Here is a 16,299-nt window from a genome sequence, read left to right on the forward strand (position 1 = left end):
CTTTTTCCGGTTCATCGGGTCACAGGACACCCGAATGGACCGGAAACGCAGAAAACCGCAGGTCTGAATTGACCTGCGGTTTTCTGCGATCGTCGATGCGGGGGGGTCAAATGACCCCCCCCCTGCATTGTTACAGGATGCCGGCTGAATGATTTCAGCCGGCATCCCGTTCCGATTAACCCCCGCGGCGCCGGCATCACGATTTAAAGCCATGACGTACCGGTACGTCATGTGTCCTTAAGGGGTTAAACAGCTGTTTATGGACGGATATCTGAACACAGTAATATATCTGTAGTGAGGGTCTTCAGAACCACCACCAATTCCACTGGTGGGCTTTAAGAACCACAGGTTAACATTGCTTCACTTCTCCCTCCCATGTTATGTTATTTCCATAACACCTAATGTTTTAATGAGTATTTTCATTCCAGCTATTCATGGTTAAGATCAGAATACCCATCCTTTTCAGTGAATAATGAATGACGAGCTGATTGCTGGGGGTCCGACCACTGGGACCCCTCTAATCACAATAATGGGGTTCTGTTCCCTCGCTTTAATGGAATGAACACTGTGGCAAAGCCAGAGATAGCCAGGGGATAACTTAAAAATGTGGTACAACCCCTTTAAAAGGAGATTTCCGTTAAACAAAATAATAAAAATATTATAAAAGTGTTATTACTTTTCCACCCAGAAATGTAATTAAGAACGTTGTTTCTATTCTAGATGAATCCTTCGTTCCGACACACTGTGGTCACCCTTGTTGTCCTGTTTCCTCTCCAAGTCACTGCTTATCCCAATGGTAAAGTTGAAGCAGCCTGTGTGGAAATGATACCCAACCATGGTTTCCCAGCTCAGAACAGCAGTGCCCCTTACACTCTGACCATGTCAAAAACCAGTTACCTGTCAGGAGAGAAAATCACAGGTAATAAATGTCTTTAATAAATTGACAGGCACCACCACCAAGGCAGATGCACTTAGGACACTTGGAACATGAGGGTGCCCGATTCTTTGCTATGCAGGCGAGGGCCTCGTAACCAAAACTGTATATGGTTTTACTGCGAATCTCTGTGGTTTCCGATGCATTTTTCTAATAAGTAAAGCAATTTTTTTTCACACTTTGTCTGACAATTCCCATATGGTTTTGGCTGAGTATTCTCAACTCTGTGGCAAAAGCTACTATGTGTACGGGCACCTTATACACTGACTATGTCTTCAAGGGGTTTACAGTTTTTTTTTGTCATATAACTAAACCCTCTATTTCTTGATATTATGTAACAGTCACACTCCAAAATACATCACAAGAGTACCCTATCGAAGGTTTTCTGATCCAAGCCCGTGAACTGGACAGTAACACTCCTCTGGGCTCATTCCAAATCAGTGGCTCAGAAGTACAGACCCTAACTTGCACCACTGCTGCGGTGAGTTTTTAGGGTAAATTTCTCCAAAATTCTAACCTGTTGCAGAAATTTCTGTCACTGGCCCATTTGTCAGACTAGGACTTGTAGAAATGCTTGTACATGCTGCTCGAACATTCAGATGAATGGAATGGATTTTTCAGTTGCAGATATTTCTGCAGCGAGTCTGTTTTTGTGAACTTGACTTAGGCTACTTTCACACTGGCGTTCGGTGCGGATCTGTCTTGTATCTGCACAGACGGATCACCACGAATAATGCAAACGCTTGTATCCGTTAATAACGGTTCCGTTTGCATTATTCATAAAAAAAAAAGTCTAAGTCAAAACGGATCTGTTCTGACTTACATTGAAAGTCAATGGCGGACGGATCAGTTTTGAATTGCACCATATTGTGTCAGTGAAAAACGGATCTGTCCCCATTGACTTACATTGTAAGTCTAGACGGATCCGTTAGGCCCTGCATAGTCAGACGGTCACAAAAGCGCTGAAAGCTGCGTTTTAGTGACCGTCTAAAAAACGCAGCGGAGGCCAAACGCAGCCAAATTGATGCATTCTGAATGGATCCTTATCCATTCAGAATGCATTGGGGCTGAACTGATCTATTTTGGGCCGCTTGTGAGAGCCCTGAAACGGATCTCACAAGCAGACCCAGAAACGCCAGTGTGAAAGTAGCCTAAGGCTGCATTTAATCAGTAAGAGCTATTAATATAACCAGAGATAGAAACTTGTAAAAATGACAATATACCTATCTCCTATGAGTGATATACAAAGTATATAAAGAAGCAACATGTATGATGTCAATAGCACTTCACAACCCCACGAGAACAAGTGTGATATGATTCATTGCCATGCCTGTATTCTCCTGCAGATGACCAGTGGTGATCTGTATGAAGTTTAACAGAAGGTTGTGAGGACAGGGTATTGACACTAAAATGCTTCCACACTGCAGCTGGTAATGGATGAGAGAAGGATCAGGCACTTTCAGTTTTAATGTCCGATTCTTTTGTTCTCCTAAGGCAGGCATGCTCAACCTGCGGCCCTCCAGCTGTTGCAAAACTACAACTCCCAGCATGCCTGAACAGCCTACATCTATCAGCCTACAGCAGGGCATTGTGGGAGTTGTTTTACAACCGCTGTGGGGCCGCAGGTTGAGCATGCTTGTCCTAAGGGATAAGCCACCAGCAAAGCCAACTGACAGTGACTTTCTAACATTTCTCAATTGAATATACATTCGTGCTCAGCTGTGCCAAGCTGAGTATGTATGTATATAGGGGGCATTTGGCCTACAGCGACTGAAAATGTATATAACCACATGTGATGAAAAATACAGCAAAAAATCCTGTTGCGTACTTTGCCAAAACTGTGGCAAAAACTATGGCAAAAACTGCATGTATTGTATGCGTTTTTTGCCACACAGATGACTGTGGATTTCACCCTCTCCATTGCAAAGGATGAAATTCACATGGGAAACCCTCAGTATAAATTGACAAGCTGCATATCTCAAATCTGCACAGCAAATTACGTTGCAAATTTTTTACAATTTCTAAAATCTCATCCACTTTGCTGGTGCTGTAAAATACTGTGGATTTATTACACGAAAATCTGCAGTAGGAAATCCACAGCATTTCAGTTTGTTAATGTAAAATTTTGTATTTTATTGAATTAAGATTATTATAACCATCTAAATGTTACATATTTTTTACAGAGTGCAGTGAGTCACACATCTGACAACACCAAAACTAGTGTGGAGGTGACCTGGATCGCACCAGGGAAAAACATCTCAAACATCCAACTCAGGTAATAGGGTGTTATGCAAGCGGGCGTGGACCTACTGCGCCACTGACTGGCTATACTCTGGAGGGCATGACTAAGCAACTACCTGGTCTTCACTAGAGTCTCTGATGGTGAGGATAGGCTTGGGCCATTAGGGTAGTTTCCAGTTGCCACTCCAGAGCAGTCCCCAAGTCAGTGGCAGCTGACCAGGTGGTCATAGATACCGCTGCAAGCACCGAGGGGAAGTACACGATCAGGGCAGGCAGAGATCAAGCAAGGTCCGTAAATGAAATCCGAGGTCATAGGCAGGCGGCAAACAAGCAAGGTCCGTAAACGATGTCTGAGGTCAGAGGCAGGTGGCAAACAGGCATGGTTCGTAAACGAAGTCCAAGGTCAGAGGCAGGCGGCAAACAGGCAAAATCCGATAATTACAAAAGCAGGGTCCGGTACACAGCAAAGCAGAACTTGAAAAACACCTACACATTTGGAACTAGGCAAGCTAGTGACCATGAGTATCTCAGGCATCTTCCTGTGTTAGGAAGCACCTTTAAATACTTCCTGCAATCCAGACATAGGTTGGTGAGACAGAGGACGTGTACGTGCTGCCTCACAAGTGAGGAGAGACACACCCATGCAAGCCCTAACAACAGTACAGGTCTCCAGCAGGAAGTAAACTCTTGCATGCAGCACAGATGCAACAGTTAAGCTACCTGCTGCCCGCGCTTGTCAGCACGGCGCATGGCAGCAGGAGGGAAAGAGGTAGCCCGGAGCCCCTGCCCACGGGCAGGGGCAGCAGCGCTGGCACGGACCACTGGGCTAATATAGGGTAAATGGGCCTAGTTTTGCGAACAAACTAGAATAGTGTCATGACAGAGGGGAGGGATAAGTGCTGTCCTAAACTCCACCGGACCTCTGTCTACTTGCACCGCCCATCCTAACCGACGGCGTACAACTTGGCGGTGGTCCCTCGCTTATATACATACAGGGGCCTAAGAAGATAAGAGGAATACCGTAACAGAGTCAGGCAAGCCAAAGTCAAAGCCAGGAGGTCACGCAGGAAAACAGGGAGCAATACAATAACGAGGTCAAAACACAATCCGGAGTCAGATTCCAAGAGGTCACGTCAAATCCAGGGAGGTCACAAGGTCGAGATCAAAAACAGAGCTGAGGTCCAAGAACACAGAAATGCACAATAGAAGACTGCTGGTAAGGGTAGCAAGACCAATCACAGGCAACCTGTGGCCAGCAGGTTACCTGTTTAAATAGGTCCTCCTGATGGGTCAAGTGACGTGGCCAGCCTCACATGACCCATCCCCCGCAACTCAGAACAGCTGAGCACTCATCAATATTGGCACTCAGTTCCCCACATGCTCATTGCCTAGGGGATGGAGGACGCCGGCCACGCCCAGGAAGCGTGTGCAGCCGGGTTCTCCCCGTCCTCGCGGGATGCCGGCGGCGCTGCAGAGGGGAAGTGCATCGCCGGTTCCCCGTTACAATAGATTAAACTAATGAACATACTCAGGTCTTCAAATAGTAAGACCATTTCATTTACTTCTTCTAGGGCCACAGTTGTGAGAAATACATCTATTTTCTGGACAAATGTTGCTGGACCAAGTCTCACATATGCTGGTTCTGGAGGATCCCACATAATGGTAACTTAATTTTAAGACTTTTTCCACTGAGTGACTAAGAATCCACCAAGTGACCAAAGCATACTTTACAAATCATACCTGAGTTTAGAAAAAAAAAAAAGTTTGCATAATGGCTGTGCTTTGTACAATCATAACTGTGAAGGAAGAGTTATATCTGGGTTTTCTTAGTGTTTTTCAGCCATACAATGCCCTGTCTTTGCTGCATAGCTAGATGCATTTCACTTACAAGCAGGGGGTGTCTCCCTTCTGCCAGAAGTGTACAGTATGCAGTGACCTCACTTCCCGTACTTTCCACTACATTTGTTTTCAGCTCTGGAGCTCACAGAAAAGCTAAGTAGTTGGAGATCACACTTACAGAAATGCAGAAGGCTCCTGTAATGTTCAGAAGTTGCGTAGAAGCAATTGTTTTATCAGGCTCACAATCTGAACTAGCTCTGACAGGCCCCCACTTCCTGCCAGCCATATTCTGTCTCTGTAACCAGGGATGGATCTTGCTGACAACATGCAGGGGACCCCTTGTGGCCATGACTTTAACTTATTTTCAAGTGGATGCAGACATATTTAAATGAAGTGATTTAGAAATTTGCTAGATACACCATTCTCTATTAAATGAGATAGTGCAGTGACTTTGAAGCCTCAAGAGGTCGCATGAGCTTAGAAAAATGTCAGTTTTTTTAAATTCAGAAACAGTAAAACTATTATCCATAGTCTGTGTCAGGTATTGCAGTTCCATCCCATTCAACCTGGGTTGATAGGTGATAAATGTTGTTTGTCTGCCAAACTTTGATGCATGGCTTTGATCCATGCTGAAGGACACTACATTGTTCTTGGACAGGAACTCTTTTGCTGTCTATTTCTTCCCCTGCTATGAAGTGCCATCCTTGTGATGCTGGCACATGACAAAATCATGTCACTCTTTCCACAGCTGAGAGAATTTTTTACTGGCCAGAAAAAAACCCTTATAATACAGGTTGAACTTGTAAGCATAAAATACTGGGTGGATAAGAAACATCTACTGAAGCTTCTCACTAGATTCCACCATGTCTTGTTTCTCCATTTCCATTATGTATTGTGCCTTGGTTTGTCTTTCAGGCTTCCCTGTGTATTACATACATATCAATATTGTTCAGGATCCTGCTGACATTCTTTACACAATTATAAAACAACTGAATGAAGATCTCAAGATCATCACATTTGGGTGGAGGAATATACAAGAAAGCAGAATCATCAGCATACATTTAAATCCTCAAGATAGAGATACCTAAATAGAGGAATTATCCTACCATGTACCTTTCATTGCCTGTTAGCTTACTTGGATCAAATCCTGACTTGTACTACATTTTATTCATATTTCTTTTTTTCTAATTTGCACAATTATTATTGTATAATAAATATTAAAATTGTATTTTTAGACAATTATAATTTAACAATAACCGTTGGTTAAAATGGGCAAAAAATACAGGTAACATGAAGTATGCATTACATGCAAAAAAAAAATAAAAAATCTGAAAATGAAATTTCACACTACACTTCATAAAAGATCACACAAAACACATTTTTCGATTGCCAACATTTTAAAAATGCTCCTGTCTTGATATTCTGGTTTCATGATGTCATGGTGTCCTTTTCATTCCACTCTCTGAATGTCCACCTAATGTGTTCAGAGCTGAAGAGAAGAAGCAACTTCTATTACACCAATTCTTATGGGCTGGTCAGCAAAATAGCAACCATGAGATGTTGTAAAATGAAAGGATGGTGGGTGTATGTTGAGCAGATGTGAAGTCACTTCCGCAATGCTAAAACTTACCTGTCTGGCTGTGCTCCACCATTTGTGCTTGGCCTTGAATGCTTCCAAACTGAGCTGGCCATTCTGCTTGGTATTGCTTGGTGGATCCTTTGGCACCGTTAATGCTCATTGGAGGTGCTCCTGAAGGAGGAAAAGGGATGGTAATACAAAACCTCTGTATTGCAGAATAAGAGGCTGCAGTTTCTAATTCACTAATGGACAAAGCTTCAATGGTTTCAAAAATGTCCACACTACATGTGATTATAACTGATTTCAACAAGTTCTCATCAGCTGAAAACTTTACCTTACAGGAGACTGTAGCAATGCAACAGTTGTCCGCACAAGGTTGGTGAATTGAAGGTGGATAGTCAATTTATTAGAGATGATATGAGAAAATCTAAATATACTGGAGGATTCTGTTGGTACAATGCAAATAGACTACAATTCAACCCCGTTTCCGTCAAAAAATGCTTGAGGATAGATTTATTTATCTATTCGGCAGATATAAAGGTTACTAGCGTTCCCAGAAAAAGTGAAGGCCACAATTGTACAATTTTACTCAAAGTTGAATTATGTGAAATGAAATTTATTATCTTTGGTTTTTCTTGGGTGTTCCAAAAAAAATTCTTCCAGGAAACATTCCCTGACCAAACTTGGTGTTGGTGTCCAGTGTTGTCTATGCTCGAAATATATTGTTGTGCATTTGTGCTAATCATTCCATTTTAGTCTCATCTGTCTATGAAACATTTCCCAAAAGCATTGTGCACCATCCGGGGTGGTCTTGGACAAACTTGAGCCACACTGCAATGATTTTTGGGCAGCAGTGACTATCTTTGTGGTGTCCTTCAGTTTTTTCTAATAGTGGACACATAAACAGAGGTTTCTGTGGTTTATAGTCTTCAGTAGGTCTTTTGCTGTTACCCTTAGATTCTTTCATACTTCTTTCATGATTGCCTGTTGTCCTAAATATTCTACATTTGTAGACAATTTGTCTAACTGTAAAATAATGTAGACCCACGTTATATCCATGCTTTATAGGATTTTCCAGCTTCCATGTGTCTCTAGAAGGCTAGTTTCATACTAGCATTTACCATCTCCGGCAGGCTGGTCTGACAGGGAGCAGTATGCTGGAGATGTCTGAATCTGAAGCTGGAAAATCCTACAAAGCATGGCCCCTTTTGACTATAAAGGGTACCGGCAGAGGCAAAATGCAGAGAATCGGCCAGATGAAAACCGTTAAGTGCAGCAGTTTTCGTCTAGCCGATTCTTGACATGTTTGCCAGGTTGTGACCAGATCTCAGCCGGTCCTCATTATAGTCAATAGGGCCAGCGGGTGTCAGGTAGCATCCGGAAGATGGTAAACGCTAGTGTGAAACTAGCCTAACATGTCTTATGAGGTCTTTTGAAATGTTTACATTGAGGCATGGTTAACACTAGCTAATCTTTCATCAGAAGAACTGATTTGTCAGTAACCAGGTTTTGTGTACCTTTATTTAAAGTGGCTCTGTCACCAGGATCTACCCTATTAAACTAGACATACTGCCTGGAGCACCAGGAGGTGGGGGCTGAATCATTTCATTGCTGCTTTATAACACCCCCTGTGCTACACTCCCCCCTCCCCTTGATTAACAGGGCTAGACATGCTGAGGGCAGAGCTGTGTCATAGCATCTACATATCATATACAGTCGTGGCCAAAAGTTTTGAGAATGACACAAATATTAGTTTTCACAAAGTTTGCTGCTAAACTGCTTTTAGATCTTTGTTTCAGTTGTTTCTGTGATGTAGTGAAATATAATTACACGCACTTCATACGTTTCAAAGGCTTTTATCGACAATTACATGACATTTATGCAAAGAGTCAGTATTTGCAGTGTTGGCCCTTCTTTTTCAGGACCTCTGCAATTCGACTGGGCATGCTCTCAATCAACTTCTGGGCCAATTCCTGACTGATAGCAACCCATTCTTTCATAATCACTTCTTGGAGTTTGTCAGAATTAGTGGGTTTTTGTTTGTCCACCCGCCTCTTGAGGATTGACCACAAGTTCTCAATGGAATTAAGATCTGGAGAGTTTCCAGGCCATGAACCCAAAATGTCAACGTTTTGGTCCCCGAGCCACTTAGTTATCACTTTTGCCTTATGGCACGGTGCTCCATCGTGCTGGAAAATGCATTTTTCTTCACCAAACTGTTGTTGGATTGTTGGAAGAAGTTGCTGTTGGAGGGTGTTTTGGTACCATTCTTTATTCATGGCTGTGTTTTTGGGCAAAATTGTGAGTGAGCCCACTCCCTTGGATGAGAAGCAACCCCACACATGAATGGTCTCAGGATGCTTTACTGTTGGCATGACACAGGACTGATGGTAGCGCTCACCTTTTCTTCTCCGGACAAGCCTTTTTCCAGATGCCCCAAACAATCGGAAAGAGGCTTCATCAGAGAATATGACTTTGCCCCAGTCCTCAGCAGTCCATTCACCATACTTTCTGCAGAAGATCAATCTGTCCCTGATGTTTTTTTTGGAGAGAAGTGGCTTCTTTGTTGCCCTTCTTGACACCAGGCCATCTTCCAAAAGTCTTCGCCTCACTGTGCGTGCAGATGCGCTCACACCTGCCTGCTGCCATTCCTGAGCAAGCTCTGCACGGGTGGCACTCCGATCCCGCAGCTGAATCCTCTTTAGGAGACGATCCTGGCGCTTGCTGGACTTTCTTGGACGCACTGAAGCCTTCTTAACAAGAATTGAACCTCTTTCCTTGAAGTTCTTGATGATCCTATAAATTGTTGATTGAGGTGCAATCTTAGTAGCAACAATGTATAAGAAATAACTAAGAAAGTATGCGGCACTCACCGAAGTATCCAAAATGTTGCTCTTTATTAATCCTTCATTCAGGACCAAGTGAGTGGGGTGCTGGGACGGACAGGCTCCTGCAGATGATTAGCGGCTACGGCCGTTTCGTGCAGTGTATCGCGCTTCTTCTGGCCGCTCTACTCGTCATAGCGCAATACTGCGCCATATATAGGCGACGCCCCACAGCCGGTATCATGTGCAGCAGCTGTGCGCCGCCAGTGGGTGACGTAAAAACATATATATGACGGGGGAAAAGAGAAAAAAACAAAACACACAGATACATGAATAAGCAGCAAAGGTTGGGTTAAATTGCGCTGGCAATACAGCCATTCTACATGCAATATTCACTTTTGTATGGTGACAATCTTAGTCTATACAGCGCCATAAGGAGAGAGCTAGGCGCGAGGGTGTTAATCTCTTAAAGGGACCTGAGGCCTATTATCCAAAAAACTGGCTCACACCTGAAACTGAATTTCTTGGCATCTCACTCTTAAAGGAACACGGACATGTTGTTCCTATCGTTCAGTCCTGCCGCGCCAGTGGCTTTGGTAAGAAGAATCCACCTTGCTTCCCTCTGCAGGAGCAGCCGGTGGCGATCCCCTCCCCTAGGTATGGATCGAATCTGTACTACTCCTGCAAAGGAAAGACAACGCGGACGGCCACCATGCGCGGCCCTGACATGCTCAATCAGGCGGGGACATCCTCTACCTGAACGAACTGAATTGACATGTTCTTGTATTCGCTCGAAGAGTGGGCGAATTGTTTTACCGATATAGAATCTATTACATGGACAAAATACGGCGTACATGACATAGGGTGTCCGGCACGTTATGAAGTCCCGTACCACATGTTGAACCCCTCCTATTTGCAGCCACTTACTACACACATTTAATGCGCAAAAAGAGCAATGCCCACATTTATGATTGCCTTCAGGTTTTTTGCTGGTGAGCCACGTCTCCACCTGAGACGTGCGGAATACGCTATTCACCAGTTTATCTTCAAAGGGAACCTGTCACCAGTTTTATGGTGTCCTAACTAAGGGCAACATAAATAAGTGATTCATTCTCTTAGCACAATGCTGGGTCACTTTCTTTAATTGACCCAGTCAATCTGCCAACATCTTGTATTGAAAAGCTCCAGCTGATAATGATGAGTCATGAATATTCATGATCTCCTGACTCTCCCCGCCCACCTGCTGCTGAGTGACAGTTTGTTTCCATATGAACCAGCAGCAGGTGGGCAGGGGAGTGGCTATAGCTCTGAATTAAATATACGCTGGACTCAATGACATCACGCTGGACTCAAATCAGCTCATTAGCATGTGGCATGCGGCATCTTTGTGTGTATATTATGAGGTAACCATCTGTCACACCAGTAAGTGAATACATCTAAGGCACTTTTTAGTAGTTAATGATTGTATATAATTAGTTAGATTATAATCAAATTTCCACATGACAGGTTCCCTTTAAGGGTTGCGCATTTTCTAAATGTGACTAATGGTCGCTGACTAGAGAGGTTACTCAAAGCTGGATCCCCTTTTAGAAGGTCCCAATTCTCATATATTACCTGCTTAATGATATCTGCGGCAGGACTCACGGGCTTAGAACTGCCCCCGGGCTGCATCCCCCTCCTCAATCGAGGGTTGGGATTCAGCCTAGCTGAGCAGTTCAGCCCTGTGGACTTTGAGATTGACTTGTTCCTGTCTATCCGCAAATTATTCTTGAAAAAAATGTTTGCTGAATCCCCCTCTAGCAATGCACTTCAGTTGCCAGGGGAAATCCCAGCGACAATTACAGGGACCGATTTCCATCTTAAGGGTCGCTTCAATGAAGAGGAGATACAGTGTATCCAGTTTCTAGGTAGCATGGAGACAGACACGTTAGACAGTAGTGGCAGTAAGGTAGATAAGTATACCAGTGGCATCGGGTCCACTTTCCTTCCTCCCATGCCGGCAGGCTCAGCGATAGACCTGTTCCACAAACGGGTGTTGAGAGAGATACTTGCGCTGATTTACCCAGCAGCACCCCCGAATGTCACTGGGGAAGAGTATCGGGCCCTTTTGTGGTTGAAACAACAGGATAATATCATTATTAAGCCGGCCGACAAGGGAGGGAACGTGGTCCTGATGACCAGGGAGTATTATATGGAGGAGGCAGGTAGGCAATTAAATTCACAAGTCGCTGACCCAGCCCCCAGGCCGCCCCATATTGGCCGGGATTGGGTCAGTGACGGAACCACTATCTGGCTATGTGGACTGGCTCCTCAGGCCACTCCTTGTGGGGACTCCGACGTATCTCAAGGACACCGGGGACTTCCTCCGAGCACTCCAACACTTTGAGTGGCGGAGGGAGTTCTGCCTGGTGTCCTTGGACGTCGAGAGTCTGTATACCAGGATCCCTCACGATCTAGGACTCCGGGCTGTTAACATAGTACTGAGTATGAGTGATAAAGATGCCACGTTTAACAGCTTCATCATGGAGGCACTGGAACTGGTCCTCACCAGCAATGTGTTCCAGTTTGATGGTCAATGGTACCGCCAGGTACTAGGTACCGCAATGGGCACGCCCGTGTCGTGCACATTTGCGAACCTGTACCCGACGGTATTTGAAGAGACTTACATATTTTCGGTGGGTAACCCCTTCCTGCGGTTTATGCATCTATTTCTACGCTATGTGGACGATATTTTTCTGGTCTGGTCAGGTGGCGAGGAGTTGTGCCGCAAGTTTGTGGATTACCTCAACACGCACAACAGGATGAACATGCGATTCACCCTCAATTTTGGGGGTGAGTCGCTTGACTTCCTGGATGTGCGTATTACAGTGAGGGATGGTGTATTACACACCACGGGCTTTCGCAAGCCCACAGCGACCAATTCGCTGCTTCACCAGACCAGCTTTCACCCGCCATCGGTGAAGAAAGCCGTCCCATACGGACAATTTGTCCGTTTGAGGAGGATCAACGACACTGAAGCCGGGTTCCACAGGCAAGCTGAAGAGCTCAGCAACCGACTTATGGATCGGGGTTGCCCGCTGGGAATAGTCTCAGCAGCCCTACGGAAGGCTGCTGCACTTGACCGTAGCACATTGCTGGTGGAAAAGAACAGAAATACTGAGCGGCCCCGCTTTGCCTTTGCATTTAAGTACAGTCCTGCCGCAGATATCATTAAGCGGGTAATATATGAGAATTGGGACCTTCTAAAAGGGGATCCAGCTTTGAGCAACCTCTCTAGTCAGCGACCATTAGTCACATTCAGAAAATGCGCAACCCTTAAAGATAAACTGGTGAATAGCGTATTCCGCACGTCTCAGGTGGAGACGTGGCTCACCAGCAAAAAACCTGAAGGCAATCATAAATATGGGCATTGCTCTTTTTGCGCATTAAATGTGTCTAGTAAGTGGCTGCAAATAGGAGGGGTTCAACATGTGGTACGGGACTTCATAACGTGTCAGACACCCTATGTCGTGTACGCCGTATTTTGTCCATGTAATAGATTCTATATCGGTAAAACAATTCGCCCACTCTTCGAGCGAATATGAGAACATGTCAATTCCGTTCGTTCAGGTAGAGGATGTCCCCGCCTGATTGAGCATGTCAGGGCCGCGCATGGTGGCCGTCCGCGTTGTCTTTCCTTTGCAGGAGTGGAACAGGTTCGATCCATCCCTAGGGGAGGGGATCGCCACCGGCTGCTCCTGCAGAGGGAAGCAAGGTGGATTCTTCTTACCAAAGCCACTGGCGCGGCAGGACTGAACGATAGGAACGACATGTCCGTGTTCCTTTAAGAGTGAGATGCCAAGAAATTCAGTTTCAGGTGTGAGCCAGTTTTTTGGATAATAGGCCTCAGGTCCCTTTAAGAGATTAACTCCCTCGCGCCTAGCTCTCTCCTTATGGCGCTGTATAGACTAAGATTGTCACATACAAAAGTGAATATTGCATGTGGAATGACTGTATTGCCAGCGCGATTTAACCCAACCTTTGCTGCTTATTCATGTATCTGTGTGTTTTGTTTTTTTCTCTTTTCCCCCGTCATATATATGTTTTTACGTCACCCACTGGCGGCGCACAGCTGCCGCACATGATACCGGCTGTGGGGCGTCGCCTATATATTACAGTTCAAATAGCCAGAGGCTAATAAGTTCCCGTTTAAGGTCTATTTTAAAACATAACATTTACTTCTTTATTAAAAGATCTATGGGAAGAAAAGAAAATTTTCTTAAAAATAAAATGCAGTTTAGCTCTACGGCACTGGGGTGATATGATAATTATATCATTATTAGTGCTTCTATTTGCAGTCTCTTTTCCTGTATTTTTCTTTTCCCTGTCTTTGGAGATCGGATATCACTCTATTTTTTCTCTATCTGTTGACATGGTGAGCTATCTGCTTTCTGTCTCCATATACCTGTCTAAGATTATTTTCCTATGATATCCTTTTCCTCCCTTCCTTCCTAGTTTGCTACTAGGTTAGAGTTTCCCCTGCCGTTTGTGTCCAAGTGCTCCGTGCCTGCAGTACACTAACACATGGACACTGAGTCACAGCTTCACTTGCCTAAAACCTAAATGGCAGCTCCCCCAACATGTTTTACCCCTACTGTGGCGTCTTCAGGGGAATGGAGCTACTATCAAAGGGGGAGCTGCCATTTAGGTTTTAGGCAAGTGAAGCTGTGACTCAGTGTCCATGTGTTAGTGTACTGCAAAAAAAAATAGAGTGATATCCGATCTCCAAAGACAGGGAAAAGAAAAACACAGGAAAAGAGACTGCAAATAGAAGCACTAATAATGATATAATTATCATATCACCCCAGTGCCGTAGAGCTAAACTGCATTTTATTTTTAAGAACATTTTCTTTTCTTCCCATAGATCTTTTAATAAAGAAGTAAATGTTATGTTTTAAAATAGACCTTAAACGGGAACTTATTAGCCTCTGGCTATTTGAACTGTAATATTTAAATCCCGGGTCCAAAGGGTCCCTGAAGGGTCGCCTATATATGGCGCAGTATTGCGCTATGACGAGTAGAGCGGCCAGAAGAAGCGCGATACACTGCGCTAAACGGCCGTAGCCGCTAATCATCTGCAGGAGCCTGTCCGTCCCAGCACCCCACTCACTTGGTCCTGAATGGAGGATTAATAAAGAGCAACATTTTGCATACTTCGGTGAGTGCCACATACTTTCTCAGTTATTTCTTCTACATTGTTGCATCTGACCCAGCTCCTCCTTTTCATGCTGAGCACCACGTACGAAGTATATGTTCACTGCAGTGCCGTTATTTGAGCCAGTATACAGGGCCGGTTTGACTCACCTGATATATGCAGTGCCGCCATATCCTACTCTTGTTTGCAATCTTAGTAGCCACAATATCCTTGCCTGTGAAGCAATTTTTATGCAACGCAATGATGGCTGCACGCGTTTCTTTGCAGGTCACCATGGTTAACAATGGAAGAACAATGATTTCAAGCATCACCCTCCTTTTAACATGTCAAGTCTGCCATTTTAACCCAATCAGCCTGACATAATGATCTCCAGCCTTGTGCTCGTCAACATTCTCACCTGAGTTAACAAGACGATTACTGAAATGATCTCAGCAGGTCGTTTAATGACATCAATGAAATGCAGTGGAAAGTTTTTTTTGGGATTAAGTTAATTTTCATGGCAAAGAAGGACTATGCAATTCATTTGATCACTCTTCATAACATTCTGGAGTATATGCAAATTTCTATTATAAAAACTTAAGCAGCAACTTTTCCAATTTCCAATATTTATGTAATTCTCAAAACTTTTGGCCACGACTGTAGACTATGTACTATAGCTTCACTACACTGAGATATGCTCAGAAAGCTAATCTACATATTACCGCTTTATTCACAAACACAATATATGATGATAAAGACACCAGTAATATATGTTAGCTTATAAGCATAGAAAAACATATTTCTCAATGTGATAATGTTACAGCTTATTGGTAAGTGATCTGTCATGTGTGTAGATAATTAGAGATGTCCCGAACTATTCGCCAGCGAATATGCAATGTTCGGTCCGCAACATATGCAATGTTCGGTCCGCCCCCTATACATTATCATTGAGCAAACTTTGACCCTGTGTGCTGTTCGGGCTGTACTACCTGGATACAGCCCATGGGGTGAACCCAATTGTCATGAAGTTACCATACAGCCTGCAAGAGAAGTGCGCGGCATTAGTCTCAAGGTACAAAAGAGTGCATGATGTCATTTTCCCCCATTTATTCATTTCTGTAGGTTCACCGATGAACAGTCCCAGATGAGGAATGACCCCAGCCTCGACTTCCTGGAGTTCAATACTACAGCTTCAGTGACACCATCATCAAGGTATGAAAGTATTGTGCATAAACACAGAGATTTTAAGAGCAGCGTGAATGTTAGAAAGACTAACCTACCATCATCTGCAGTACCCACTGGTAAACAGTACACTACCTCATCAGGAGACAAGGCCTTCAACCGTGAATGTCCCATTCATAAAGAACCACACTCACTGAACAAATGCAGAGGATTTAGATCCAAAACCATACAGGAGCGTGAGAAAGTCCTCACCGAGCTTGGGGTATGTTTCAGGTGCTGTGCTTCATTGGAGCAGATGGCTAAGGACTGTAAATCCTTTATCAAGTGTGAGGAGTGTCGTAGTGAAAGACATGCCTCAGCTATGCACCCAACTCCACTCACAAGGGATTCGCCGGCTGCTGTCACCACCAGTCCTGCTCAAAGTCATGGCGGGGAGCCCCAGAACCACGCTAACACAGCCACTGCTGTTTCCTGCTCATGCTTGGACGTATGTGGGAGGGCCAGAGTGAGAAATGTTGTGCCCGCA

The 16,299-nt window shown here is 44.3% G+C and overlaps 1 protein-coding gene across 1 annotated transcript; it reads left to right on the plus strand.

The window, feature by feature from the left end:
* The first annotated feature begins 833 nt into the window (after positions 1-833).
* On the plus strand, positions 834-6,062 carry LOC120978909 (putative ferric-chelate reductase 1). Its single transcript, XM_040407331.1, has 5 exons — positions 834-919; positions 1,276-1,415; positions 3,118-3,209; positions 4,747-4,837; positions 5,930-6,062. The coding sequence occupies exons 1-5, from the start codon at positions 880-882 to the stop codon at positions 5,996-5,998; spliced, it is 432 nt and encodes a 143-aa protein (XP_040263265.1). The 5' UTR covers positions 834-879; the 3' UTR covers positions 5,999-6,062.
* Positions 6,063-16,299: the final 10,237 nt, after the last annotated feature.

This window comes from Bufo bufo, chromosome 9 (genome assembly GCF_905171765.1).
Source record: "Bufo bufo chromosome 9, aBufBuf1.1, whole genome shotgun sequence".
Classification (NCBI taxonomy): Eukaryota; Metazoa; Chordata; class Amphibia; order Anura; family Bufonidae; genus Bufo; species Bufo bufo.

Coding starts and splice junctions, on each gene's coding strand:
- LOC120978909 (XM_040407331.1), top strand. CDS start 880: ATGTCAAAAACCAGTTACCTGTCAGGAGAGAAAATCACAG. Junction 920..1,275: donor GTCAGGAGAGAAAATCACAG/GTAATAAATGTC, acceptor ATTATGTAACAG/TCACACTCCAAAATACATCA. Junction 1,416..3,117: donor TAACTTGCACCACTGCTGCG/GTGAGTTTTTAG, acceptor TATTTTTTACAG/AGTGCAGTGAGTCACACATC.